The sequence below is a fragment of the Lepus europaeus genome, chromosome 13 (assembly GCF_033115175.1).
Source record: "Lepus europaeus isolate LE1 chromosome 13, mLepTim1.pri, whole genome shotgun sequence".
Lineage (NCBI taxonomy): Eukaryota > Metazoa > Chordata > Mammalia > Lagomorpha > Leporidae > Lepus > Lepus europaeus.
The window spans coordinates 87,724,827-87,751,486 of record NC_084839.1 but is presented as its reverse complement, the minus strand read 5'-3'; the positions used below and the strand labels follow the sequence as shown (position 1 = coordinate 87,751,486).

Genomic DNA, 26,660 nt, shown 5'->3' with positions numbered 1-26,660 from the left:
GGTGGGCTTCACATTACTGTATACTTTCAAAGACCTGACATGTGGCTTATATGTCCCTTCTTAATTTAAGCTTAATTTGAGGCAAGTCCCCTAAAAGTTCCTTTAGTTATGCTTGATGAGGTCAAGTAACTAAAATACCCAGTTCAACTCACTTGAGTCTCCTTCATTTCCCCATTCTCCAACTTTCTTTTCTTCCTCCTTGCAATTGAACATCTGTATGAATAAAATACACCATTTCACCTTTCTTCTATACTCTTATGTAGTAACAGTGGTAATGATGTCAAACCTCTTGACAAAAATGAGGCATTTGAACAGCCAGTAAATTATTGGAAATCTTCAAAAGTGAATATGTTGGAAAAAATGTCTTTTTCAATGTATTTGGCCCCAGACTTAAGCCACGTCATTGAAAAGGACTTTTTAAAACCTGCAAAGATAAGCAATGGCTATCTTGAAGCACTCAACTAGCACACCATCCAGGGTCTGCTACTAGCACATAGTTTGAGTGTTTGGCAGCCATTGTGTTCCATATAACCAGACCTGAGATGGGTTGTCATGTGATATCTGGGCCATGCGACATCACAAATTGAAGCATAGGTGTTCCTTAGCTATGTGGCGATGGATTTGTCCATGAAATTTTTACTATTATTTATTTGCTTATTGTCAGGTTTTTGTCTCATGTCTCAAATTACTTTCATGCAACAAAATGTTCCTTTTATTTGCAAATTCTTATTATATTATCTAATTAAACATTTTATATATTTGAACCAAACTTGTAGTCTGTAGTTTGTGCATTTTAATATACATTTAATCATTATTGACATGTTTTGAAGGATAGTTGAAATTAAGCCTATACTCTTTGCTTAGCTGCAGTTTTAAATTTCTGGATCATGGCTGTTTATCGAGTAGGTAACATTAATACCTCAGACAGGTTGACACCAAAAAATGTAATTTGGAAGTATGTGAAATCTTTTTTTTTTTTTTTTCAATATTCTGCTAAAGGAGTTGTCATTTCTTCAGGTTGAAGATATAATTTCTCTTACTTGTTTGATAATAACATAATTCTTTTTTTAATGTTTAGAAACATTGTGATAGACAAAAAGCAAATCTGCGAATTCGTTTCAGACCTTCCCTTTTCCAACATGTTGGTCTGCACTCATCATTATCAGGAAAAATTCAGAAACTCACGGTTGGTGATTTATTTCCTCATAGACATACGATTTCTTAAACATAAATGGGCTATATGTTTTTTAAATAGCACATATATTTTTCTTCCTAGGATAAAGATTACATGAAACCATTACTTCTCAAAATCCATGTAAACCCACCTGCAGAGGTATCAACTTCCCTGAAGGTTTACCAAGGACACACACTGGAGAAAACTTACATGGGAGAGGATTTCTTCTGGGCTATAACCCCAGTTGCTGGAGACTACATCTTGTTTAAATTTGATAAGCCAGTCAATGTAGAAAGGTTGGTGGTTATTGAAATATATTTGGTATTCTAATTCAGACCTCTTATTCCTAATGTGATTTATGATAATAGATGTGAGGAGATAGTCCCAAAATGTTATGTTAAAAATTACATTTAATACAAGTCAATAATAAAATGAATATTATTTTCAGATATAACATCAGCATTATTATGGTTCATAAATTTCTTAGTATTTCTGGACTTCAGTATCATTATTTAATATTTTTATGTGGAACTCTCAAAATTTTAAATTAGTTTTCATGTCCTTATCTTAGAATATCTCTGAAAATTTGAGAACTAATTGATTAGCTCTCAGTGATTTCAAATGATAAATTTGATCTGGTAAGATTGTTCCTAACTAATGGTTTTGCAAAAGCTGGATTAGTTTTAGAACAGTATGAAAGAATTTTCAACCCTTTTATGGTTTCTTTGTTTCTTAACAGCCATGATTCCTACAACCTTTGCTAATTTTAGGTGTGTTCCCCAGACTAATAGACATGTTATGTGTCCCTTTATAAGGACCAATTTGACTTTTGGAATCCATCAAAAATCATTTGGAGCAATTCTGTTTAATGTCAAAAACAATGCATAGCTATAATGTGATGTTACTGGTTTTCTATCATTCTAAACTGATTCCAAAGAGGAATTTAAGTTGTAGAAATGTCTTAAGCAATGAGAATATTACTGAAGAAACAGATAAAAATATTTTTGAATAATATTTTACATAGATGAATATATATATGTTTTATTGTTACTTAACATTACAACTTGATCTTAGCCAAAAGACTGAGAAGTGATGTTACTTAACATTGCTTTTTGTTATTATACCATATACTTTGTGCGTTACTATATATTACTATATGACTCTGCCCTTAGAGATATTATTTACAACTCTTTAAAAGTCATCTCATTTTATTTATTTATTTATTTGAAAGGCAGAATTACAAAGAGGCAGAGGCAGAGACACAGAGAGGTCTTCCATTCAAAAATTGGTTCATTCCCCAGATGGCCGCAACGGCTGGAGCTGGGCTGACCTGAAGCCAGGTGCCAGGAGCTTCCTTCAGGTCTCCCATGTGGGTCCAGGGGCCCAAAAGGCCTCGGCCGTCTTCTTCCAGTTTCCTGGGCCATAGCAGAGAGCTGGATCAGGGTGGAGCAGTTGGGGGTCCAAACTGGCACCTTATGGGATGCCAGCATTGCAGGCAGCAGCTTTACCTGCTCCACCACAGTGTAGCCCCTAAAAGTCATCTTAGAGTTAGAAACAGTATAGGAGGATGCTTCAAATAGTTTGTGGAAAAATGGAATCAAGAGCAATCTATTCTTATACAAAATTATTTTGAAATCTATGCATGCTTTTTTTTCATAATAAGAGTTTTCCTTGAACTTTTTGGGTAAGTATTTGATTAAATGTCTTAAGCATCATCTTAAAATGATGATGTTTTCAGGCAATGTGATCCTGTAAGCAGCCATTTAAAATTATGACATAGTGCTTGCTTCAGCAGGATATGTGTGGGCATGAAGACTCTTTGAGTTGTACACTGAAGTGGCGGGGGAAACTTTTTTAACTTTATAGACTATCCTTGTAGAGCATTTTAGAGATTATAGCATTATATATTCTATAGGTATAGAATTCTAAAAAATATATAAATTTATATATAGAGAGAACTAGAGGTTATAAAATATTTTGAAATAGTAAAAACTATTATACATATGGTATGTATGTAGAAAAAAAATCTGAAAAGTACCTGTAAACTGTTAATGAAGATGAGACAACAAGGGACTGTTACATTTTGACTTTGATACATTTATTATATACTACCACATTTTTTAAAAATAGTAATTTTATTTAAGACATATAAAGAAATAGAGAGCTTCCATTTGCTGGTTTATTCCCAAATGCCTGCAAAATCGAGGGCTGGGCCAAGCTGAAATTGGGAGCCAGAACTCAATCCAGGTCTCCTTCACAGGATCCAGTCCCCGGTATGCAAGAGCAGGAAGCCGGAATGAAAAGTGGAGCCGAGACTCAAACTCAGATACTGTGATACGAGTGTCCTAAGCAGTGTCTTAACCACTATGGCAAATGCCTATCCACGGTTTCCTTTTGTAACAATTAAACTGTGATTTTTGAGAAAATACAGATTCACATGCAGCTATAAGAAATAAAATTGAGAAATCATCTGGTTTCTCTCAGTGGTAGTATCTCACAAACCATAGTAAAATATCACAATGAGGATTTGGCACCAGTAGTCAAGATAAAGGACATGTCCCTCACCTCGAGAATCCCCTATGTTGCCATTTTATAGCCACACCTATTTCTGTCCTGCTGACCCCATTCCTAATTCCTGATAGTCACTAATTTGTTCTCCATTTCTGATTTTTGTTACTTAAGAATATTACTTAAATGGAATCACACAGTATGTGATCTTTTAGATTTGACTTTTATCACTCGAGGTAACTGTCTAGCACAGGGATGGGGGAGCTTCTTGCCAAGGACTGCGTAAGCCCTCACCATCATTTGCTCTGTTGCTGCCGAGACAACTGCAGGCAGGACTCTAACAATAAATATATAGCACTTGGCAGAAAAAAAAAGATTCCCCACTCCTTGTCTAGCGGTTCATTCAAGTTGTTCTGTGTATTCATAGTCCATCCCTTTTTACTGCTGAGACATATTCTATGGCATGGATATAACAATTTAACTACTTAACCACTGAAGGACTATGGGTTGTTTCCAGTTTGGGGTTATTACAAATAAAAAGACATTCATATTCATGGACAGGTGTTGGGTATTTTTTGTGATAGTAAAATGTTCATTTCTTTGGAGTAACCATCTCAGAGTGGGTTGTATGGTTGCTGCCAAACTGTTTTCCAAAGTGCCTCTACAATTCCATCTCCATCAGCAGTGTGTGAGTGATTTAGTTCCTTACCATACTCACTAGCATTTGATGTTACCACATTTAAAAATTCTTAATCATCCTGATCAAGTGTATAACAATAGCTTATTATAGATTTCATCTGCATTTCCTTAATGACAAATGATGTTAAAGCATCTTGTACTTAATTGTCATCTGTATGTTCTCTTTGGTGAAGTGTCTTTTCATGTCTTTTGCCAAATTTCTAATTGATGTCTTTTTTTAAAATTGAGTTTTGAGATTTCCTTGTATATTCTAGATACTAGTTTTTTTGGTCACATATGTGATTTGCAGATATTTTTTTCCTAATCGACAGATTATCTTTTCATTCTCTTAATGAGGTCTTTTGCAAAGCAAACATTTTTAATATTGGTAAAGTCCAGCTTATCAAAATTGTGTTTTACAGATCGTGTTTCTGGTATCAAGTCTGAGGGCTCTTTGCCTAGTCTTAGGTCCCAAAGATTTACTTCTGTATCTTTTTTTTCCTAAAATATTTTGCAGTTTCGTATTTGTATTTTTAGTCTGTGACCCATTTGAGTTAATTTTTGTGTGAAGGGTGAGATTTAAGCCAGTGATTTTGTCATTGGTGGTGTGTTTTTGCTTGTGGTGTCCATTTGCTCCTGTATCTTTTGTTGAAAAGGCTATTTTTTCCCCTATTGAATTGACTTTTCACCTTTGTCAAAAATCGGTTCAGTGTATTTGTATGGATCTGTTCCTGGGTTCCACTAATTCATGTGTCTTTCTCTCCACCAGTACCACATAATCTTGATTATAACTGCATATGAAGTCTTAAAAGTAGGTAGACATATTCCTCCTACTTTAGTTTTTTTTTTTTCAAATTTATTTAAACTATTTAAATTCATTTTCCTTTCTATTTTATATTTTATATTTTATATTTTATATTTTATAATACTCTTGTCTTTATCTACAAAATTTTAATAGGAATTACATTAAACCTGTATGTTGAGGTGGGTTTGGTGGCTTAGTGGGTTAAGTCACTGCTTGGGGTGCACGAATCCCATATCACAGTGCTGGTTTGAGTCTTAGCTCCTCCACTTCCCATCCAGCTTTCTGCTCATATGCCTGGGAAGGCAACAGGTGATAGCCCAAGAACTTTGCTTCCTGCCACCTCTGTGGGAGATCCAGATGGAGTTACTGGCTCCAGGCTTTGGAGCCTTGGCTGTTGCTGGCATTTGGGGGGTATGAACCAGTGAATGGAAGGTATCTCTCTGTCTCTGTCTCTCTCCCTTCCCTCTTTTCCTTCCTCCCTCTGTCCTTCAATGTCACTCTACCTTCCCAATACATAAATCTTAAAAAACAACAAACTGTATGTTAATTTGGGGAGAATTGACATCTTGGTTTTATTGAGTCTTCCATTCTATGAACACAGTATGTGTCTTTATTTAGGTCTTTGATTTCTTTAATTAACACTGTGTAATTTGCTGTGTATGGATCTTCTACATGTTTGTTGGATTTACACCTAAATATATATGTGTTATTTAGCAATTGTAGTGCTATTATGTTTTTAATATCAGTATACACATGTTCATTACTGATATGTAGGAATGCAGTTGACTCTTGTGTATTTATCTTGTATCCGACTACCTTGTTGAACTTATTTATTTGAAGAATTTTCTCCTTGAAATTTTTTACTCAACCTTTAATCTGCAAATAGGGACAGTTTTATTTTTCCTTTAGGTTCTGTATGCTTTTCTTTTTTTTCATCACTGCACAGGCTGGAACTTCTATGTTTAAATAACAGTAGTAAAAATGGACATCCTTTCTTTGTTTTTGATCTTAGGGGAAAGTATTATTCAACCTTTGATCATTAAGTTAAGCTGTTGGCTGTAGCCTCTTTATATATGCTTGTTATCAGACTGAGGAATGTCCCCTCTATTCTTTGTTTTCTTAGAATTTTTACCATGACATTGGCTTAAATTTTGCCAAATGCATTTTCTGCATCAATTGATATAATCATGATTTTTCTTTACTTGTTAATATTATGGATTACGTTGATTTTTTTTTTAAAGATTGAACTAGCCAAGTATACCTGGAATAAACTCCACTTGGTAATGGCACAAAGTTTTTATATATTTTTAATTCTGTGTGTTAATATTTTATAAGGAATTCTGTGTCCATTTTCATAAGGGTTATTAATCTATTTTTTTTTTTGGATGTTTATTTGGTTTGGTATTAGGTTGCTTTTTAAAGTGAATTAAAAAGAATTCCTGCTTCTAGTTTCTGAAAGAGAAATTATGTAGAATTGGTGTTCATTCTTTAAGTATTTGGTAGAATTCTCTTTTTAAAAATTTTTTTAAAGGTTTATTTATGTATTTGAAAGAATTACACAGGGAGAGAAAGAAAGGCAGAGGGAGAGAGAAAGAGAGAAAAAGGTCTTCACCCTTCATCCGCTGGTTCACACCCCAATTGGCTGCAACGGCTGTAGCTGCACTGATCTGAAGCCAGGAGCAGGGGCCCAAGGGCATAGGCCATCTTCTGCTTTCCCAGGCCATAGCAGAGAGTTGGATTGGAAGTGGAGCAGCTGGCTCTCGAATCGGCACCCATATGAGATGCCAGCACTGTAGACATTAACTTTACCCACTATGCCACATCACTGGTCCCTGGTAGAATCCTCTACCAAATTCTGAAGATCTGGTCCTAGAAATTTATTTCTGGGGCATTTTTAAAATTATAAATTCAGTTTCCTTAATAGTTGTAGGTGTATGAAATTTTTTACATTATCTTATTTTACAGTTTTGTTTAAGGTATACAAATTTCATATATTTCCTATATACAGATTCAGGAACACAGTAATACCTCTCACCCCACCCTCTCCTCATACCCATACTCCTACCCTTCCTCCTTCCTCTCCAATTCCCATTCTTAATTTTTACAAACATCTACTTTCAATTAACTTTATACTCATAAGATTAACCCTACACTAAGTAATGAGTTCAGTAATATAAAGCAAAAAACATTACTCCTCAACTGTGAGACATCAGCTATGACTGTTTAGTCATCGAATCTCAAAATGTCAATTTCACGCCTATGGATTACCTTTTAGGTACTCTATTAGTTACCACAGATCAGGCAAAACATATGGTATTTGTCTTCTTGAGACTGGCATATTTCATTAAGTGTAATAGTTTCCAGATGCATCCATTTTGTTGCAAAAGACAGGATTTCTTTTTTCTTTTTCACCACTTTTCCTGTAGTTTGTTAGACTCACTCCCTTTTTTCTTTTCTTCTGAGACTCCAGTGACACAAATATAAGATCTTTTGTTACACTCCAGTGATCCCTGAGGCTCTGCTCATTGTTTTTTTTTTTTTTTTTTTTTTTAATCTGTTCATTGTTTTATAAGTCTGTTTCCTCTCTGTTATTCAGGTAGGGTCATTTCTGTTGTTCTGTCTTCAGATTCATTGGCTGTCACCTGTCCCCTCCAGTCTGCTGTTGAACCTTTGCCTTGAGCATTAAATTTTAGTTGTTGTGCTTTTAGTTCTAAAATTTCTATTTGGTTCTTCTTTATATCTTCTGTTTGTTGATTGAGATTTTATAATTTTTTATTTGCTTCAAACGTTTGTTGAAACATTTTTATGATGACTGCTTAAAAATCTTTTCCAGATAATTCTAGCATATCTCACCTTAATATTGATGTCTGTTGATTTTTTTAATTCAAGTTGAGATTTTCTCATTTTTGGAATGACAAGTGATTTTTGAACGAAATCTGGACATTTTAGGTGTAATGTTATGAACTGTGTTATCTTCTGTAAACCTTGTATTTTATTTTATTTTTAAAAAAGATTTATGTATTTGATAGCCAGAGTTATAGAGAGAGGGGGAGAGACAGAGGAAAAGAGAGAGGTCTTCCATCTGCTGACTCATTCCCCAAATGGCTGCAACAAGCCAGGCTGGGCCAGGAGCCAGGAACTTCTTATAGTCTCCCATGTGGGTGCAGGGCCTCAGGCACTTGGATCATCATCCACTGCTTTTCAAGGTGCATTAGCAGAGAGCTGGATGGAAAGTGGAGCAGTCAGGACTCAAGCTGGTGCCCATATGGGATGCTGACACTGCAGGCTGTGGCTTAACCCACTATGCCACAGCACTAGCCCCAAACTTAGTATTTTAGCTAGCCCCTCTGACATGGTTTCAATAGTATAAGGTGTGATGCTACCCCATTACTTCTAGGTGGAGAAAAATTTGTTTCTCTACTTGACCTGAGTTGATAATGTGATACAGGAAAAGACACCCTGTTGCTGCTAAGTCTGGAATGGGAGTCCTGGCCCCTCTAGACATGTACTGGTACCATCTTGGCTGGAAGGGACAGGAATGTTTCTATACAGCCCACCATAGGTTCTCCAGTGGTATTCCTGGGGAGGGCCTCATTATTGTCTAAGAGGAAAGAAAGTCTGAACTTCTGATTTAGCCTTATAAGACAGAACCCCGATGAGGTTTAGAGCACTGTGTTAAAGCCTGGCAAGTATATCGTCTAAAGATATTTTGTCTTACAAGACTGTTCTTTTTCTAACCCTATAGCTAATCCGGGTAGGGTCCTTGGTTGTCTTTTGTCTGCTTCTGTTGGCATGTCCGGGTTGCAGGGATATTCAGGTCCAGGTCTACAGTGTTTGAGTCAAAAAGAAATCCCAGGAAAGCCATCATCTTTTTCCTTGGGTCCCAGAGGCCCTAGATAGGCTGTTTTCTGTAGTTTTCTTGTGTTTGTTTAATGTTCAATATCTAGGTTTTTTGTTGTACTTAGAGGAGTAAAGCAAAGTACCTCAGCTTCCCAAAAATGGAAGTTTTAATGAACCATTTAGTTTTGCAATTAGAAAAAAAGTGTATGTTTGTGATGTATGATTTATGTGTGCATGCATGTGTATAGATAAACACACAGATTTTTAGCAAGTGCAAAAGTCCATCAAAAAGTCTGCTACTAAATGTATATGATGGAGATAGTTTCTTTACAACAAATACCTTTACCTCTGTAAGGTAATGCGTATTTATGTGGTGGCACATTTCTTGTAAAACATAGTTCTTACTATGTTTATAGTCTGTGTCAATTTTCTTAGAGTTCATGGAAATACCCAATCTTTCTATGGTGGAGAAAACCACTTTTTGTTTCCCACAGTAACTTATTTCCTGATAAGGAAAAAGGCAAAGTTGTATTTATCAGCATAGAAATTAAATGTTAGGAAAATATTTTTTGACTGTATAACAATGTGTTAATTACATAAAATTTTAAAAATATGGACAGTCAGGAAAAACGTGATCCCAAGGCTACCATTGCAACCACACTGACACATTTTTTCCTTGGTAATTCTGTACACGTTATACTTTTGATTATAGACTATAGTAAACAGACATTTTGCCTAGCAGTTAAAATGCTCATGTCCCACATCCATGTACTTGCATTGCATCCTGGCTGCAGGCCCTGACTCCAGCTTCCTGCCAGTGCAGATCTGGGGAGGCAGTATTGATAGCTAAAGTAATTGGGTTCCTGCTACCCACATGGGAAACCTGGATTGCACTGCCAGTTCCTGGCTTTGATTATCTGTAGACATTTGTGGAGTGAACCAGAAGATGAAAGCTCTCTCTCTGTGTCTCTTTGTTTATCTCTGACCTTCTGCCTGTCAAATAAATAAAATCAAATTTTATGGTCTATATGTAATTTTGCATCTTATATTTTCCATTGCATTGTGTCGTAAGTGATTCATGAACTTTTAAAAACATAGTATTTATTTGAAAGAGCAACAGAGGGAGACAAAGATCTTCCATCCACTTCCATCCATCTTCCATTCACTTCCCAAATGGCTACAATGGCCAGGATTGGGCCAGACTGAAGCCAGGGGCCAGGAACTTCATCCTGGTCTCCCCATGTGTCACAGCGCCCAAGTTCTTGGGCCACCTTATACTGCCTTCCCAGGTACACTAGCGGAGAGCTGGATCGGAAGCTGAGCAGCCAGGACTTGAACCAGCACTCTGATCATGGGATGCTGGCGTCACAAACAATGGCCTAACCCACTGTACCAAAATGGCAGCCCTTTATTAATAGTTCATAGCATCCCATCACTTATTTCATCTAATATTAAATTTTTAGGTGGTATTAAATTTTTTACTATAAATAATGAAAAGTTAAACATTTCTGAATCAGTTTGTCTGAACTCCAGATTATATCTATAGGTCCTTTTCTTAAAATGGTTTCCCTTGCTCCATACTTTGACATCTTTAGCTGAGATATTGTATAGCCTGTAGTTACATAAACCAGCATTTCAAGTCAAGGATATCTCTTTAAAATTTTTCTCTTGGAGGGGCCAGTGCTGTGGCATAGCGGTTAAAGCCCTTGCAGTGCCAGCATCCCATATGGGCACCGGTTTGAGTTCCAGCTGCTCCACTTCAATCCAGCTCTCTGCTATGGCCTGGGAAAACAGTAGAAGATGGCCCAAGCCTGTTGCAGCCATCTGGGGAGTGAACCAGTATATATTTCTCTCTCTCTCTGCCTCTGCCTGTACCTCTTTGTAACTGCCTTTCAAATAAATAAGTCTTTAAAAATATTTTTTTCTCTTGGGGCACGCATTTGGCCTAGCAGTTAAGATGCTGCTTGAGGGCTGCAGTTGTGGTGAGTGGGTTAAGCCACTGCTTGGAAAACCCATATCCTGTATCAGATTGCCCGGTTAAAGTCCTGGCTACTCCACATTTCCAGTCCAAGTTTCTCCTAATGTGCCTGAGAGGCAGTGGATGATGGCCCAAGTACTTTGCCACTCACATGGGAGATCTGGATGGAGTTCTTGGTTTCCAGTTTGACCCTGACCTAGCCCTGGCTGTTGTGGGCATTTGGAAAGTGAACAATAGATGATCTCTATGTGTTTGTCTGACTGTCTCTCTTTGTCTTAATCTATATCTATTTGTCTGTCTCTGCCTTTCAAATAAATAAATTAAAATTAAAATAAGCAGCATCTCCCATCTGAAAATGCCAGAAATAATTTTTGATGTAGTTTAGGAAAAACTTCTCATCAGGGTTCCCTGGTCCGATTTAACATTTGCAAAGTGTTTGGAGTAGGCATTGTGGCATAGCAGGTTAAAGTGCTACCTGTCACTCCAGTATCCCATATGGGCACCCATTCCTGTCCTGGCTGCCCTGTTTCCAACCCAGCTCCCTGCTAATGGCCTGGAAAAAGCAGCAAAAGATTGCCCAAATTCTTGTGTCCCTGCCACCCATATGGGAGACCCAAATGAAGCTCCTGGCTCGGCCTTGGCCGTTAAGGGCCACTTGGGAATGGACTAGCAGGCGGAAGGTATCTCTCTTTCTCTCTCTCTCTCTCTCTCTCTCTCTCCATCTCTCTAACTCTGACTTTGAAATAAGCACATAAATCTTAAAAAAGAAAAAAAAGAAAATCAAATTTTCATCACAAGTGATGTTTGGCCACTAATACCCTTCTTTATATCGTAACCATACTACAGCTGTTACTTGACTGAGTACTTTTAATATGCAGGGTGGTTTTTGTCAGTTCTCGTAAATTTTTTGAACCACTTAATGTGAGGTGGATAGGAATGTCTATTTGATAGAAAAGATTCATACTCAGAAAGCTAGTATAACATGCTTAAATATAAATTATTAAATATATAATTGAGAGAACTAAGATTTGGACTTAGTTCTTTCTGACCCCAATCCTAAACTTGTGTTTAACATAACGTAAAGCTAGGTTTGGATTTGATCATCCTTCACATATATGTCTTACCTAATTTCCATTCTTGCTCACACATACATACTCAGGAGTTAGTTTTCAAAATATCAAAACATAAAAATATCGTTCTCATGCCCAGAGAATATTTTAGATTTATCACAGTATATCATATAGCTAGTCACGCTTTAAATATCTTTTGACAAATGGAGTTACTCAGATATTTGGTAGAGGTTAATTTACTTTTGGTGACTTGTTCTAAATTTTTATTTATTTATTTATTTATTTATTTATTTATTTATTTATTTTTCTTGACAGGCAGAGTGGATAGTGAGAGAGAGAGAGACAGAGAGACAGAGAGAAAGGTCTTCCTTTTTGCCGCTGGTTCACCCTCCAATGGCCGCTGCGGCCGGCACATCGTGCTGATCCGAAGCCAGGAGCCAGGTGCTTCTCCTGGTCTCCCTTGCAGGTGCAGGGCCCCAAGCACTTGGGCCATCCTCCACTGCCTTCCCGGGCCATAGCAGAGAGCTGGCCTGGAAGAGGGGCAACCGGGATAGAATCCGGCGCCCCAACTGGGACTAGAACCCAGTGTGCCGGCGCCGCAAGGTGGAGGATTAGCCTGTTAAGCCACGGCGCCGGCCAACTTGTTCTAAATTTTTTTAAAAAGATTTTATTTATTTATTTGAAAGGTAGAGTTACAGAGAGGCAGAAGCACAGAGAGAGAGATAGAGAAGGGTCTTCCATCCACTGGCCATCCGCTGGTTCACTCCCTAGATGGCTGCACTGGCTGGAGCTGTGCTGATCGAAGCCAGGAGCCTCTTCCGGTCTCCCACTCGGCTACAGGGGCCTGAGGATTTGGGCCATGCTCTACTGCCTTCCCAGGCCACAGCAGAGAGCTGGATCGGAAGTGGAGCAGCCATGACTCGAACTGGTACCCATATGAGATGCCAGCACTGCAGGCGGCAGCTTTACCTGCTACGCCACAGTGCCAGCCCCTCTAAAATTATTTATATTAAACTAGTCTTTGAGCTCATTTTGACTATTTGTGTTCTTCTGAAAATTCTCTCTGATACAAGACACAGCAGTGTTGTATAGCTACTATGTCTTTAATTCTTCCTAGCAAAAAATTTATATTTTTAAAGCGTTGTAAACTGTTAAGTACATTATTGTGTTGTGTAGTTTACTTGCCTGTTTCTAGTGGAAGGATTTAACAAATCACCTGGGGATTATGCCCGTCAGTTTTTAAGTCCTGTGCTGCTATTCAGAATAGATATTGAACACTTAATGTAAGTTTGTCACTTTCGTCTCATTTAGAGAATCTTACTCTGAGATAAGGTAATTTTCTTGAATCTATGTAAAACCTGGTTTCTTACTTTTATTTTTGTTTGTATTTTCAGTTATTTGTTCCACAGTGGCAACCAAGAACATCCAGGAGATATTCTGCTAAATACAACTGTGGAAGTTTTGCCTTTTAAGGTCTGACTCTTTTCTCCCCTTGTCTTTCCCTGAGTACTAATTACCTATAGACTGGCTTTGAGGCTGTTCTTGTGTATGAGGTAAAAGAAATTCCCATTATTTGCAGGATTTAGTGGTGAGTATTGTTAATTTTTTTTGAAACATGGAATACCTGTTATATTGGCCCATTGAACATTCATAAGAGCTGTCATTTTGTTTTATTTAGGTGTTCTGAAAAATGAAGTGGGGATGTACACTAGGAAAAGAAGTGAATCATTATTTTACTTTAATGTTTACTTGCTGTTGATAATTTAAGTCCCCAAATACTATATAGTTTTAATGTTTCTTGATTTAAACTACAAGATTAATTTATTATTATTAATTTATAAATTATTAATTTATTGATCTCTTAAGCCATACTTAGATTTCTTCCAAGTAAATGTACAAGTTCTTCTGTAGTTTTACAGTATAAAGTATTTTATTAAATTGATTTAATATTTCATTTCCCCACCACCAATGTGTTATATACAGGTTCCAATAATGGTTTTAAAAAACTTTTTTTTTTTTTTCGAGAGGAGAGAGAGCGCAGGCAAGTGAGCTCCTGTCTAGTCACTCATTCACTCCCCTAATGCACACAACAGCTGGAGCCAAAGCCAAGAACAGAGAACACAGTCCAGGTCCCCTACATGAGTGGCAGGAATCCAATTACTTGAGCCGTTACCGTTGCCTCTCGGGGTCTGCATTGGTAGGAAGCTATCTGTCAGGAGATAGAGCTGGAGTCAAACCTAGGCACTCTAGTAAGGGATGCAGGTTACCCTGGCTGAGTGCCTATTCTAAAAAAAGTTTGAGATTCAAGAATAGAATGACTTGTCTCCTTTTAAAGATGGCTGTGTCACAAATGCCAGATATATTAACTTAGATTGGTTTTAAATAGAAGTGATTATTTATAAAATTGCTTTTGTTTTATTTTAGAGTGAAGGTTTGGAAGTAAGCAAAGAAACCAAAGATAAACGATTAGAAGATGGCTATTTCAGAATAGGTAATGTCTGTTTGAGAAAAAGGTCCTTTATTTTATTGGACTTACTCCTTAAAGTGATTTTAAATTCTTTTTAGATGTTTAAGCAACTTAAGGATTCCAGTTACCAACGTGCTCCAAATTTAATTCCTGTGTTTTAATATTTTATTTTACTATCTTTATTATCTTTATTTTATTATTGGTTCACTCACTGGTTCCTCTTTGTCTCCATCTGTCCTGTCGTTGTTGATACTCACTGGTAGACTGTGTTCAGCTGTCTCTCTCTGTTGGTCTCTTACTGGATGAGCTTAGTTGCCTGTATGATCTCAGATAACACCCATATGCCAATCTCTGTGCTTTTCACCCCATCTCCCTCCTGAGCACCAACTGTATTTAGATGCCACTGACATTGCCGCCTACTCTGAGCATCTAACACAGACATATATTTCTGTATTGATCACTATGGTTTTTGCTGTTCCTGAACATCCAGTTACTCAAGCCTAACCTTTGGAGTCATCCTGAACAACCTTGTCTCCCTTACTGTCCTTGAGTATAAAATTTGTGGATTTTAGAGCTGAAAGTTGTGAGTCACCTTGTCTGTGCACATGCTATATGCCCTCTGCCTGTATTTCAGCATCAGGGAAGAGATTGTATCTACTTGTCTCTTTCTTGTTGGCTTTCCAGAGCCACCACAGTTACTTTCATAAAATGTAAAGAAATATTGACCTGGGTGGAAACTTCACTGACCTTCCCTGATCTGATTCGTTAGTTCCCACCCACCTCATATGTTGTTACTTTCCTCTTAACTCCTTGCATCTCCAGTCCTAAGGCTGTCAGTCCTGTAGTTAATGTCCCTTGCTCATATGTATAGTCCTGTCTCCAGCCATCTTCTCTGCCTGAAGTGATCCTTGGATAATTCTCTTCTCCTAATAAGTACTTTCTTACCCCTAATGAACCAGTTTAGTTGCCTGTCCTCTGTGCTTCTTTACCATGCCCTGTGTGTTTTATTGTAGAACTATGTTGTGTCATATGTTCTGTGTGTGTGTTCTGGAGAGAGAGGGCCATTATCTCTCTTGTATCTGTTGCAGTGTACAAAGGGCCTTTTCCTTGGTAGATGTTACTCAATGAATAATTACACATTTTCTTTTACTTAAAATATTAATACTTTTCTTAGTAGTCAGCAAGAGAAAATATTACTAATTTAATATTATAGGTCTACAATATTAGTTATATGTAGTTATATAGTTATCACTATATGGTTATCACTAGAGTAGTTTAAATTTTTGTGAGTTTTGATTAATATGTAATGTTTGTCAATGTTTTCTTTCTTTTTTAAAAAACTTTTATTTAATAAATATAAATTTCCAAAGTACAGCTTTTGGATTACAGTGGCCTCCCCCCCCCCCCCCATAACTTCCCTCCCACCGGCAACCATCCCATCCCCTGCTCCCTTTCCCATCCCATTCACATCAAGATTCATTTTCAATTATCTTTATATACAGAAGATCAATTTAGCATATATTAAGTAAAGATTTCAACAGTTTGCACCCACACAGAAACACAAAGTGTAAAGTGTTGTTTGAGTACTAGTTATACCATTAATTCACATTGTACAACACATTAAGTACAGAGATCCTACATGAGGAGTAAGTGCACAGTGACTCCTGTTGTTGATTTAACAATTGACACTCTTGTTTATGGCATCAGTAATTACCCAAGGCTCTTGTCATGAGTTGCCAAGGCTATGGAAGCCTTTTGAGTTTGCCAACTCCAGTCTTATTTAGACAAGGTCATAGTCAAAGTAGAAGTACTCTCCTCCCTTCAGAGAAAGGTACCTCCTTCTTTGGCCTGTTCTTTCTGCTGGGATCTCACTCACAGAGATCTTTCATTTAGTTTTTTGTTTTTTTGTGGTTTTTTTTTGCCAGAGTTTCTTGGCTTTCCATGCCTGAAGTACTCTCATGGGCTTTTTAGCCATATCTGAATGCTTTAAGGGCTGATTCTGAGGCCAGAGTGCTGTTTAGGACATCTGCCATTCTATGAGTCTGCTGTATATCCCACTTCCCATGTTGGATCGTTCTCTCCTTTTTAATTCTATCAGTTAGTATTAGCAGACATTAGTCTTGTTTATGTGATCCCTTTGACTCTTAATCCTATCATTATGATCAATTATGAACTGAAATTGATCACTTTGACTAGCGAGATGGCATTGGTACATGCCACCTTGATGGGATTGAATTGGAATCCCCTAACGCGTTTCTAAGTCTACCATTTGGGGAAAGTCCGATTGAGCATGTGCCGAACTAGACATCTCCTCCCTCTCTTATTCCCACTCTTATATTTAACAGGGATCACTCTTCAGTTAAATTCAAACACCTAAGAATAATTGTGTGTTAATTACAGAGTTCAACCTAAAGTATTAAGTAGAACAAAAAAAAAAATACTAAAAGGGATGAAATATTAAGTTGTTCCTTGATAGGACAAAGGCTGATCAAGTCACTGTTTCTCATAGTGTCCATTTCACTTCAACAGGTTTACTTTTTGGTGCTCGGTTAGTTGTCACCAATCAGGGAGAACATATTTGTCCCTTTGGGACTGGCTTAATTCACTCAGCATGATGTTTTCCAGATTCCTCCATTTTGTTGCAAATGACCGGAATTCATTTTTTTTTTTTTTACTGTTGTATAGTATTCTATAGAGTACATATCCCATAATTTCTTTATCCAGTCTACTGTTGATGGGCATTTAGGTTGATTCCAGGACTTGGCTATTGTGAATTGAGCTGCAATAAACATTGAGGTGCAGACAGTTCTTTTATTTGCCAATTTAATTTCCTTTGGGTAAATTCCAAGGAGTGGGATGGCAGGGTTGTATGGTAGGGTTATATTCAGGTTTCTGAGGAATCTCCAAACTGACTTCCATACTGGCTTTACCAGTTTGCATTCCCACCAACAGTGGGTTAGTGTCCCTTTTTCCCCACATCCTTGCCAGCATTTGTTGTTGGTAGATTTCTGTATGTGAGCCATTCGAACTGGGGTGAGGTGACACCTCATTATGGTTTTGATTTGCATTTCCCTGATTGTAGTGATCCTGAACGTTTTTTCATGTGTCTGTTGGCCATTTGGATTTCTTCTTTTGAAAAATGTCTACTGAGGTCCTTGGCCCATCTCTTAAGTGGGTTGTTTGTTTTGTTGTCAATGTTTTCTACATTAGGGGTCATTCAGCTATTGCTAAAAGGCTTGCCTATTAGTCCTAATTTCTTATTTTAAGATTTATTTATTATTTATTCGAAGGGCAGAGTTTACAGAGAGACAGAGGCAGAGAGAGTCAGAAAGAAAGAATCTTCTATCTGCTGGCTCACTCCCCAAATGGCTGCAATCGCTGGAGCTGGCCAGTATGAAGCCAGGAGTCAGGAGCTTCCTCCTGGTCTCCTACACGGGTGCAGGGGCCCAAGGACTCGGGCCATCCTTTACTGCTTTTCCAGGCCATAGCAGAGAGCTGGATCAGAAGAGGAGCAGCTGGGTCTCCACCCAGTGCCATATGAGATGCCAGCACTGTAGGGGACAGCTTTACCCACTGTGCCACAGCACCAGCCCCCTGACTAATTTCTGTGTTGTTTTGATGAACAGGTCAATGTAGTTATTGTCATATTTGAGCCTAGTAGTATAGGCTGTCTCTAGAAATGTCCATAAAATGAGCTTAATGTCCAAGACATTTCTTATCTCTGCAGTTATTTGAAGATAATGACCACCTAAAGCACCAATTCATATGTACTTAGAAGAGAATTTATGGGTTGTCAAACCTAGGACTTCATATAACAAAAACACCCATCAGAAATAAAAAGCCTTGGATTTTTTTTTTCACCTGCATATAAAAAGCTCTGCTCTCTTAAAGGGTTTTATTGATTCTCTTCCTAGCAGAACAACTGTAACTGATGAAAATTATTTTTTAAAAATCATTTTAAATCTCCAAATATTATCCTAAGGGCATAAAACAAAGGGAAAAGCATTCCTGGAAAGCTGTTAGGCATCAGTAAGAACACTGGGTCTGTGGCATTTCAGCCATGACCCACTCCATTGCCCACAGCACACAAGCTCAGCAGGACGGCAGCCCTGTTCTGTGCGGGCTCAGCCAAGGAGATGGGACTCACTGTCCTAGCAGCTCTTACCTCACCAAGAGGAGCAGGCTTCCAGCATCTGCCATCACCCCAAACTCTTGGGTTACACAGAACAGGTCTCGGGCTCCCTCCCTTCCTCCACCCAAACCCCATTCACAGGGCAGAACTGTGCCCCAGCCACAGCAGGGTGAGAATGCTCAGCGCTAGTCACTCTTGCCCAGCTAACTTCTGGTGCACTGTTCAGTGCAAGCCAAGAAAATCGGGGGCCACTGCCCAGCCACCTTGCTCATAAAGTATAGCATCACTTCAAGAGAGGAGACCACTTCCCTGCTGGAGACCTGGAGAGCAGAGGTGCAGAGATTTTTGCCGGGGAGAGGCAGGCCAGAAGAACTGAGGGGTTTGTGTCTCTCCCTAACGGAACTGACTGACTTGAAACAGAACTTGGCGGAGGCTCAAGGCTAAGGGCGCTGTGGCACATAAGCACAGTGGAGACTTTAGTAGTAGGCCAGTAGAGGGTGGTAGTTGCATACGAACTAAATTGAAACCCAGCTAGAAGTTTAACAGGGAGAACCAGGGAAATAGCTAATGTGAGCCCTCAGGGGCTGGGAGTAAGCTGTCAAGACTGGCCCGGCAAAGGGGGTGGGGGGACTGTATTTAATTGGATCAGACTGCACAGCAGTTTATGCCCAAAGGCATCGTTGAAAACCAGGCAGCCGGCTGGCAGTTAGTGGAGTCCCACTGGTTGAGGTGGAGTAGGTTAGAAGTGTGTGGGCTGACAGCCAAGGATGGTCTGGTGAAAGAAATGCTAGATTTAGTTCTGAAGAATCTTCTGCAGGACAACAGTGGAAAAGGGAGAGACACTGGTCAGGGAATCCAGACTACAGGACCTTGGAAGTTTCTTCTGATGCCAAGAATCAGGGATTCTGGTCTCTCATTGATAATTTTCTCTCTCATTTTTTTTTCCTCTTCTCTATATTTTAATGCTTACCTACCAGACCACTGGGTTAAGAACAGAGGTTAAATTTGTTGTTTGACAAGATTAATACATGCACTTGGAGCAGATGCATATTAAACAGGGTAGACTGAACTCCCTCCTTTCTCTTGCCCCCCAACTCATTGTTCCTAGAGGCAGTCCCTGTAATGATTCGTGCTCTTCCAGTAATATTTTGTGCATACTCATCCGGGAGTATATTGTTCTAAAAACACAAAAGTCTCACACATTTTTGTTCTGCATCTTGGCTTTTCATTGAACAAAATGCATAGGTCCATATGGAATGTAAACATTTAAAAATATTTAAATATTTCAGTTGCATAAAAAGATAGAGGTAGTAACATAATGTGCATCTGTGTATCTGACCAGCTTAAGATTGCCAATTCACTTGTCCTTGCCTAATAGCTTCTCTTTGTCTTCTACCCAAAGATAATGACTGCTCTGAGTTTTGTGGTTACTATTTCCATGTACATGTTTACTACACATCTACTACACATCTATAACCCTAAATAATGCACAGTATTATTTTGCTTTTTTTTTTTTTTTTAAATTTTTGACAGGCAGAGTGGACAGTGAGAGAGAGAGAGACAGAGAGAAAGGTCTTCCTTTTGCCGTTGGTTCACCCTCCAATGGCCGCACTGCGGCCGGCGCACCGCGCTGTTCCGATGGCAGGAGCCAGGTGCTTATCCTGGTCTCCCATGCGGGTACAGAGCCCAAACACTTGGGCTATCCTCCACTGCACTCCCTGGCCACAGCAGAGAGCTGGCCTGGAAGAGGGGCAACCGGGACAGGATCGGTGCCCCGACCGGGACTAGAACCCGGTGTGCCGGCGCCGCAAGGCGGAGGATTAGCCTGTTGAGCCATGGCACCGGCCTATTTTGCTTATTTTTAAATTTGATATAACTATCTTTCTATGGTTTACGGTGTCTTTCTCTTTCACCATGATAGATTCATCCATTTGATATGTATGTGTGGATCATTTATTTTTGCCATGGATGAATATAGTACACTCTCTTTTCCCATGTGGTTGTAAGGTTTGTTTACATCTTTTTGGTGTTTTACACAATGCTCTTTTGAACAGGTAAACATTTATAATCATTTTTGATGACAGAGTCCACTAACTTTTCATTTTAAATGAAATGTTATCCTCCAATAAGGAATTAAATTCTTCTCCTTAGTACTCATGTATTGTTATATATTAAACTTCATCAGTGGAAATTTGCTGTTTCTTTCTATATGTAACTGTTTACCTTGCATGCTATTTTCTGCTTGCCCCACAAGACATTCCTTTGTAGAAAAAGTTTGTAGGAGAGGTGTTACCTTTTTTTTTTTTTTTTGATATTACCTCTTTATTGTGGATTGAGTTGAGCACTGTGTATGTCTGATTAAAACATTGAAATTTGTTACTGATTTAACCTTCAAAATACCAGACCTCTTGATTGTACAGGTTATATTTTGGTAAGGTTTGGTTAAGTGACAATTTACTAAAAATCTGCAAGTTAAAACATTGTTGATATGAGAACTTTTTTTTTTAATTTGCAGTGAGAAAAAGTGTAGCTATGCAGAATTAAATAGGTTTTTAATGTTTTTAAGCATGCACTGCTTCATGAAGAATTTGAGTTAGAAGAAAATAGAAATGGAGAAAAGAGGGGGAAATCACCCATGCTTTGTTTAAATACCTCTATTAAAAATATTTTGGTATATTCCTTTTCAGCCTTAAGTCACTGACATTTTAAATATATTTCTATCTGTCTGTTCAATAAAACTGATGTTTTATTTTGAAGGAAAATTTGAGAATGGTATTGCAGAAGGAATGGTGGATCCTAGTTTAAATCCCATTTCAGCCTTTCGACTTTCAGTTATTCAGAATTCTGCTGTTTGGGCCATCCTTAATGAGGTAAGAATATATTAAATTAATGAAAGAGCTTAGATACTACATTTTTAAATGACATTTTGAAGGCTTTTTTGGAATTGAAGGTTAACTGTCTTATACCTTTCATTATTTTGTATTTCAGATTCATATTAAAAAAGTCACAAATTGACCATCTATGAAATCAGCATTTTTCTTCAGTGAATATGTTAATTAAAGATAGTTAAGCATGTACCCTTTTTTTTTTTTTTTAACTTGAACACTACCTCTTGTGAAATCTACTGTAGATAAGATGATTGTCATTTCCACTTGGAAAGTGAATCTCCCATGGATAATTGTACTCAATTGAAACTATGCTGTCCTCTGATTTTAACTTGACTCAAACATTTTACGACAGCCTGTTAATATGACTTGTACTATTTTGGTATTATACTAATACATAAGAGTTGTACATATTGTTACATTCCTTAAATTTGAGAAAAACTAATGTTAAATACATTTTATGAAGGGGGTACTTTTGAATTTCATTTATTTTAATATTATAGACCCTCTTTTATAGATTATCAGGGATTATATATATAGATATATAAATATACATAAAATGTTCTGGAATTAATTTATTAGAAACACCTAAGAAGTACATATTTTTGTGCAGTAAATTTTTGGATTGATACTTTTTTTGAAAACCAGTTACCTTGCTTTTTTAAGTTCTTTCTATATTTACTTTGGAAATGCAAACATTACAAATCAATGCCATTTTTCAATGCACTGCCATTTAAGATTGATTATAGATGGATTTCTTAACTGAAGTACTTTTATAATTGCAACGATTCTGAACAAAATATTTTCAAAGGCATTTGTCATTCCTACAAGTCAAGATTTTAAAGACCAACATCCTTCTTGAGGGTTATTTTACTATACTGTGTATGGTGTATGTATTAGTCAGCTTTTCGTTATTATAACGAAATACTTGACACAGGCTTCTTATAAAGGAAATAAGTTTATTTTGGCTCACAGTTTTGGAGGTTCACAGTCCAAGGCTGGGCAGACCCCATTGGTTTAGCCTCTGGTGACCGTATTGTTACTGGCAAAGTCCCAAGGTGGCACAGGGCATCACATGGCAAGAGGGTACGTACACACGTACGTTCTGTAGTTCTCTTATAAAGCCATGAGAATGTAATCACTGGGGCTTCACCCTGATGATCCAATCCAAAGGCCTCTCCTCCAAACACCATAACTGGATTAAGTTTCCACCCTATAGAACCATAAGGACTTTGGGACCAAACCTTTAACATTTGGGCCTTTGGGGGACACTCGACATCCAGACTAATATCCAAACCATAACAGTGTATGGTCACAGAAAATCAGGGTGATAAACTTTAACATGCTGAATTATCATATATTTAACTTGTTATATTTCCTGTTATGTAAAACGACAATGTCTTTTGTGCTTTTTAGTCTGTCTTTAATCTGTGAGTTAGATGCTTTATTCTTGCTGATCATTTTATATCTCTACACATTTTATGAGTTCTAATGGAATGTTTCCTAGGTAATGCTATTGCAAGGGTCGTAAAGTGGCTTCGTTTTAAAGGAAAAATTGTAATATTGGATTTTGGTGAAAGGTATTGTAGCAGTTCTGTGTTTTCTCGAAATGATTTATTCTGTCGTGTTATGAACTTATAAAACCCAAGACCTGCAATTCCAAATATTACTGCTGTACATGAAGAATATTAGCAGTCCTGGCAGTGGGTGATGTCTACTAAAGCTAAGTACATTAAAACATGAATTATCAACATCAGTCCCCAGTCATTCTACTTTGACAACCCAGAGAGTTGCAGGTATAGTACAGATGTGCAGATGTTGAGCCTCTGAGGTTTCAGTGTAAGCCCTCGCTGAGGGCTTTTTGGGGGATTGGTTCAGCTTCATCTGGTTGCCCAGTGTGCTGAATAAGTAGCATCAGACAGTACCACTCTCTATGTAGTGTTATGAAGTGAAAAACATTGATACAGTGCAATTATTGCCATCATTCTACGTTGTAAGTTTTGGTTACTTTTGATGCCTGTAGTGATTTTTATGTCCAGTCGAAGTTTTTCATTGGAGTTTTTTAGACCTTTTCTTTAACTTAATTTTCTTGTCAGATTTCTTTGGCTCAGTGACCACAGGCAAATTTCATGTGGAAGCAGAGTACCTGCTATATATAAAACTTTGGTACCAGCTTAGCATACTAAGTGACTGGAGTCCCCTGGGTCCCCGCTTCTTCGGTCACCAACTGTGGTTTCAGGAAAGGCCATGCTCTGAAGGTCTGGTGAAGAGATACACTGCAACTCCTGAGGCCGTTTGTTAGAGCTTCTTTGAAGTCTTCTTGGCCAGCTTTTTCCGTCTTGATGCTCAGTCTCCCCTCCCAGGTTTGCTCATCCCTCCTGTTCCTAAGACTCCTGCCCATCACCCAGACTCTTGTGCCCTCCTCCCCATGTCTGTTCCTAGAGCCTGGGATGTGGCTGGCACATGGCAGGTGCAGTGAGCATCTGGATGAGGAGACCAACTGTACAGCCTGCCCTCCTCTATCTTTGTTCCTTTTCCTCCTGTCCTCACCACACACGTGCAGGCATCCTCCGCTGTTTAGGTTTTGATTATTGGGTGTATCTGTGGGGTATGTGACCTCTTTGACCAAACTGCAAGCTCTGGAGGTGAGCCTGTAACTCAGGCTTCTCTGTTCACTTCTACTGCAGCAGGTGCTCAGACTGCATTGGCAGTTGCCTCCTCCTTTTTGCCTGGTTCTACACGATGAGAAGCATCCACTTTGCCCAGGCAAGACATTGTGGTGGTAGCCCTGAAGACTAGTGTTAAGGCAAAAGATTGGAAGTGAAAAGTACTTGAACTGAAAAGGTAAATTCTTGACCTTTGACAAGATATTGAACCACTTTTACCAAAACAGTGAATGAGAGAAGTGTCAAATAGTAGAACTAAGTTAATATGTATATATATGGCATGGTTTGGCATCTGATCTATATTTCACATATACTGCTCAGACTTTCTCAAGCTGTGCTGGCCTAGCCATGACATGCATGGCAGCTATTGAATAAAATTCAGTTCTGCAGTCACATGAATTAAATCTTAAGTGCTTAGTGGCCACATGAAGGTAGAGGCTATCACATTGGACACCACAGATACAGAGCGTTTCCATTACTGCAGAAAGTTCTGTTGGAGAGTATTGTGCCAAGAGTGCTAGTGCAGACATGTTAGAAATCAGTCAGTGAATTCTTATGATGAACTAAAGGAGATATGTGGCTATAGCATTGTGTGTGTGGTGGGGTGAATATTTTGGGTGAGAAAAGAAAGTTGAGGATTAGGATTCTAAGACCCAGAATTTCTAAGTTCCTTGCTATCCTCTCATGCAGTTTCCATGGCATGCATTGCACTCTGTAGTCAAAAAAAGATAGTGTAATTGGAAAGCTTTGGAAAAAATTAATGCAAATGAATTGTTTTAGCCTGTAGGCTACCAGACGTGTATATTCCACCACTGGAGATTCTTTGAACAAAGGTACTATATAGTTTTTCTAGTCAGTGGATGCACCAGTAAATAATAAGGTGTGATCATTTTCAAAACCATTAGCAAAGTTCTGAAGGCTTTTAAAAAATCTGTTCTAAGAATGAGAAAAATGTCTTCCAGCAGTGCTGTTCCTCAGAGAAAAGGTTTGGCTGGGTGAACACTATTGAATACAGTGTGTTTGGAAATTGTTCTAATAGTGTGTATTTGTGGTAGGCAGAGTTCTAAAAATATCCTCTGAGTGTGGGGGTACCTGTGACTATGACCCGAGATCACATCCCATTATTTACCAAAGGGGAAATTATCTGGGAGTGGCTAATCAGATCTTGAGCTCTTTGAAAGCAGTTTTCTCAGGCTGGTAGCAGAAGCCAGAGACTCAAAGCACTGCTGCTTCAGGGTGAAGTGGGCTGTGTGAGAAGGAATATGGGCGGCCTTCAGGAGCTGAGTGTTGGCTGAAGGCCCAGGAAATAGGAGCTCAGGCACAGAAAGCGAGTTCAGCCCTCGAGCTCATTCACGGGCTTGGAGATGGATTCATCTCCAGAAAGAGAGCCCAGCCTGGCAGACACCTCGATTCTAGCTCCGTGAAATCCTGCGTACGGAGAGAGCTCAGCTCAGCCTGCTTGGACTTCTGACTGCAGAACTGTGAGCTAGTCAGTGTTGTTTCAAGCTGATCCTGTCCTAATCTGTTATGCAGCAATAGCAAATGAATGCAATACCTAAAAGAGGCAGTCTTCATACTTGATTCCCTAAGGTATTAAGGTATGTCGGCTATTTCTTGATAAGTTCATGAAGTCTTTGCTACCACAGCAGAATACCTGAGTTTCATCTAGGATTTCTCTGCCAGAGATCTCAGTCTTCACTGGAAGTCTGTTGGCAAAAAGTTGCAGCATTTTAGTGATGTTTTATAAAGAAATTGCTAAAATGAGATTGTAGGGATAGAATCAAAGTAGTGTCTAAGGGGTCTTTTTTCCTGAGTGAGGTATTAATTCTTACTGACTCAGACTTCTTTGACCCTGACACAAGTGTATTAAAGAGTGACAGTGAAATTTTAAGAGAAAAAAATACTTTGTCTTTACATAGAGATCAGATAGTCTATTCTGGATGAGGGTCCTTTTTTTTTTTTTTTTTTTTTTTTTTTTAACCAAAACTTAGTTTATTAGCACAGATCAAATCCTCTACGTGCCAACCGAATTTTTGTACTCAGAATGTTTTCCAAAATACCTCTATACTTTAAAGCCATTAATTGCTAGTGATGTTTATTTTGGCTTATCCATTAATTTTTTTTTTTTTTTACTGTACTGCCATAGCCCTGATGTAAGACAAGCAGCCTAAGGAAACGGAGTTAGGCTAACGCCTGTCAGTGATCAGAAATCCGAGTCATAGCATACTGTGTTTAGGGAACTTAGATGTCCAGTCAACTCCAATCTCTACAGAAAAGGAAAATTTTCCAAACTATGTAACAGTATTTATAGTGTGTAAAATTTAGTTTAATAATTGTGAATTTTTAAACTCATATTAACAGATTCATGCTATGACAATTAGTATGTTTACTTCATTAATGCATGTGAACATTGCTAAAAAGACTACTACCAGAGTATTATTTTAAAAAGGCAACCAA

At 38.2% G+C, this 26,660-nt stretch overlaps 1 protein-coding gene across 4 annotated transcripts in view; it reads left to right on the top strand.

Moving 5' to 3' along the window:
• The window catches only part of MGAT4A (alpha-1,3-mannosyl-glycoprotein 4-beta-N-acetylglucosaminyltransferase A), a 123,506-nt gene extending 101,505 nt beyond the window's left edge, over positions 1-22,001 (top strand). For 3 of the 4 annotated variants that reach the window (XM_062208766.1, XM_062208767.1, XM_062208768.1), the window contains exons 11-16: positions 1,079-1,186; positions 1,277-1,470; positions 13,448-13,526; positions 14,478-14,544; positions 21,410-21,522; positions 21,641-22,001. In XM_062208766.1, coding sequence (XP_062064750.1) covers positions 1,079-1,186; positions 1,277-1,470; positions 13,448-13,526; positions 14,478-14,544; positions 21,410-21,522; positions 21,641-21,667 — 588 coding nt within the window. In that variant the 3' untranslated portion in view covers positions 21,668-22,001. Of the gene's footprint in view, positions 1-1,078; positions 1,187-1,276; positions 1,471-5,129; positions 5,172-13,447; positions 13,527-14,477; positions 14,545-21,409; positions 21,523-21,640 lie in introns of those variants that run through there. The other variant, XM_062208769.1, reaches the window with a different exon arrangement.
• Positions 22,002-26,660: the final 4,659 nt, after the last annotated feature.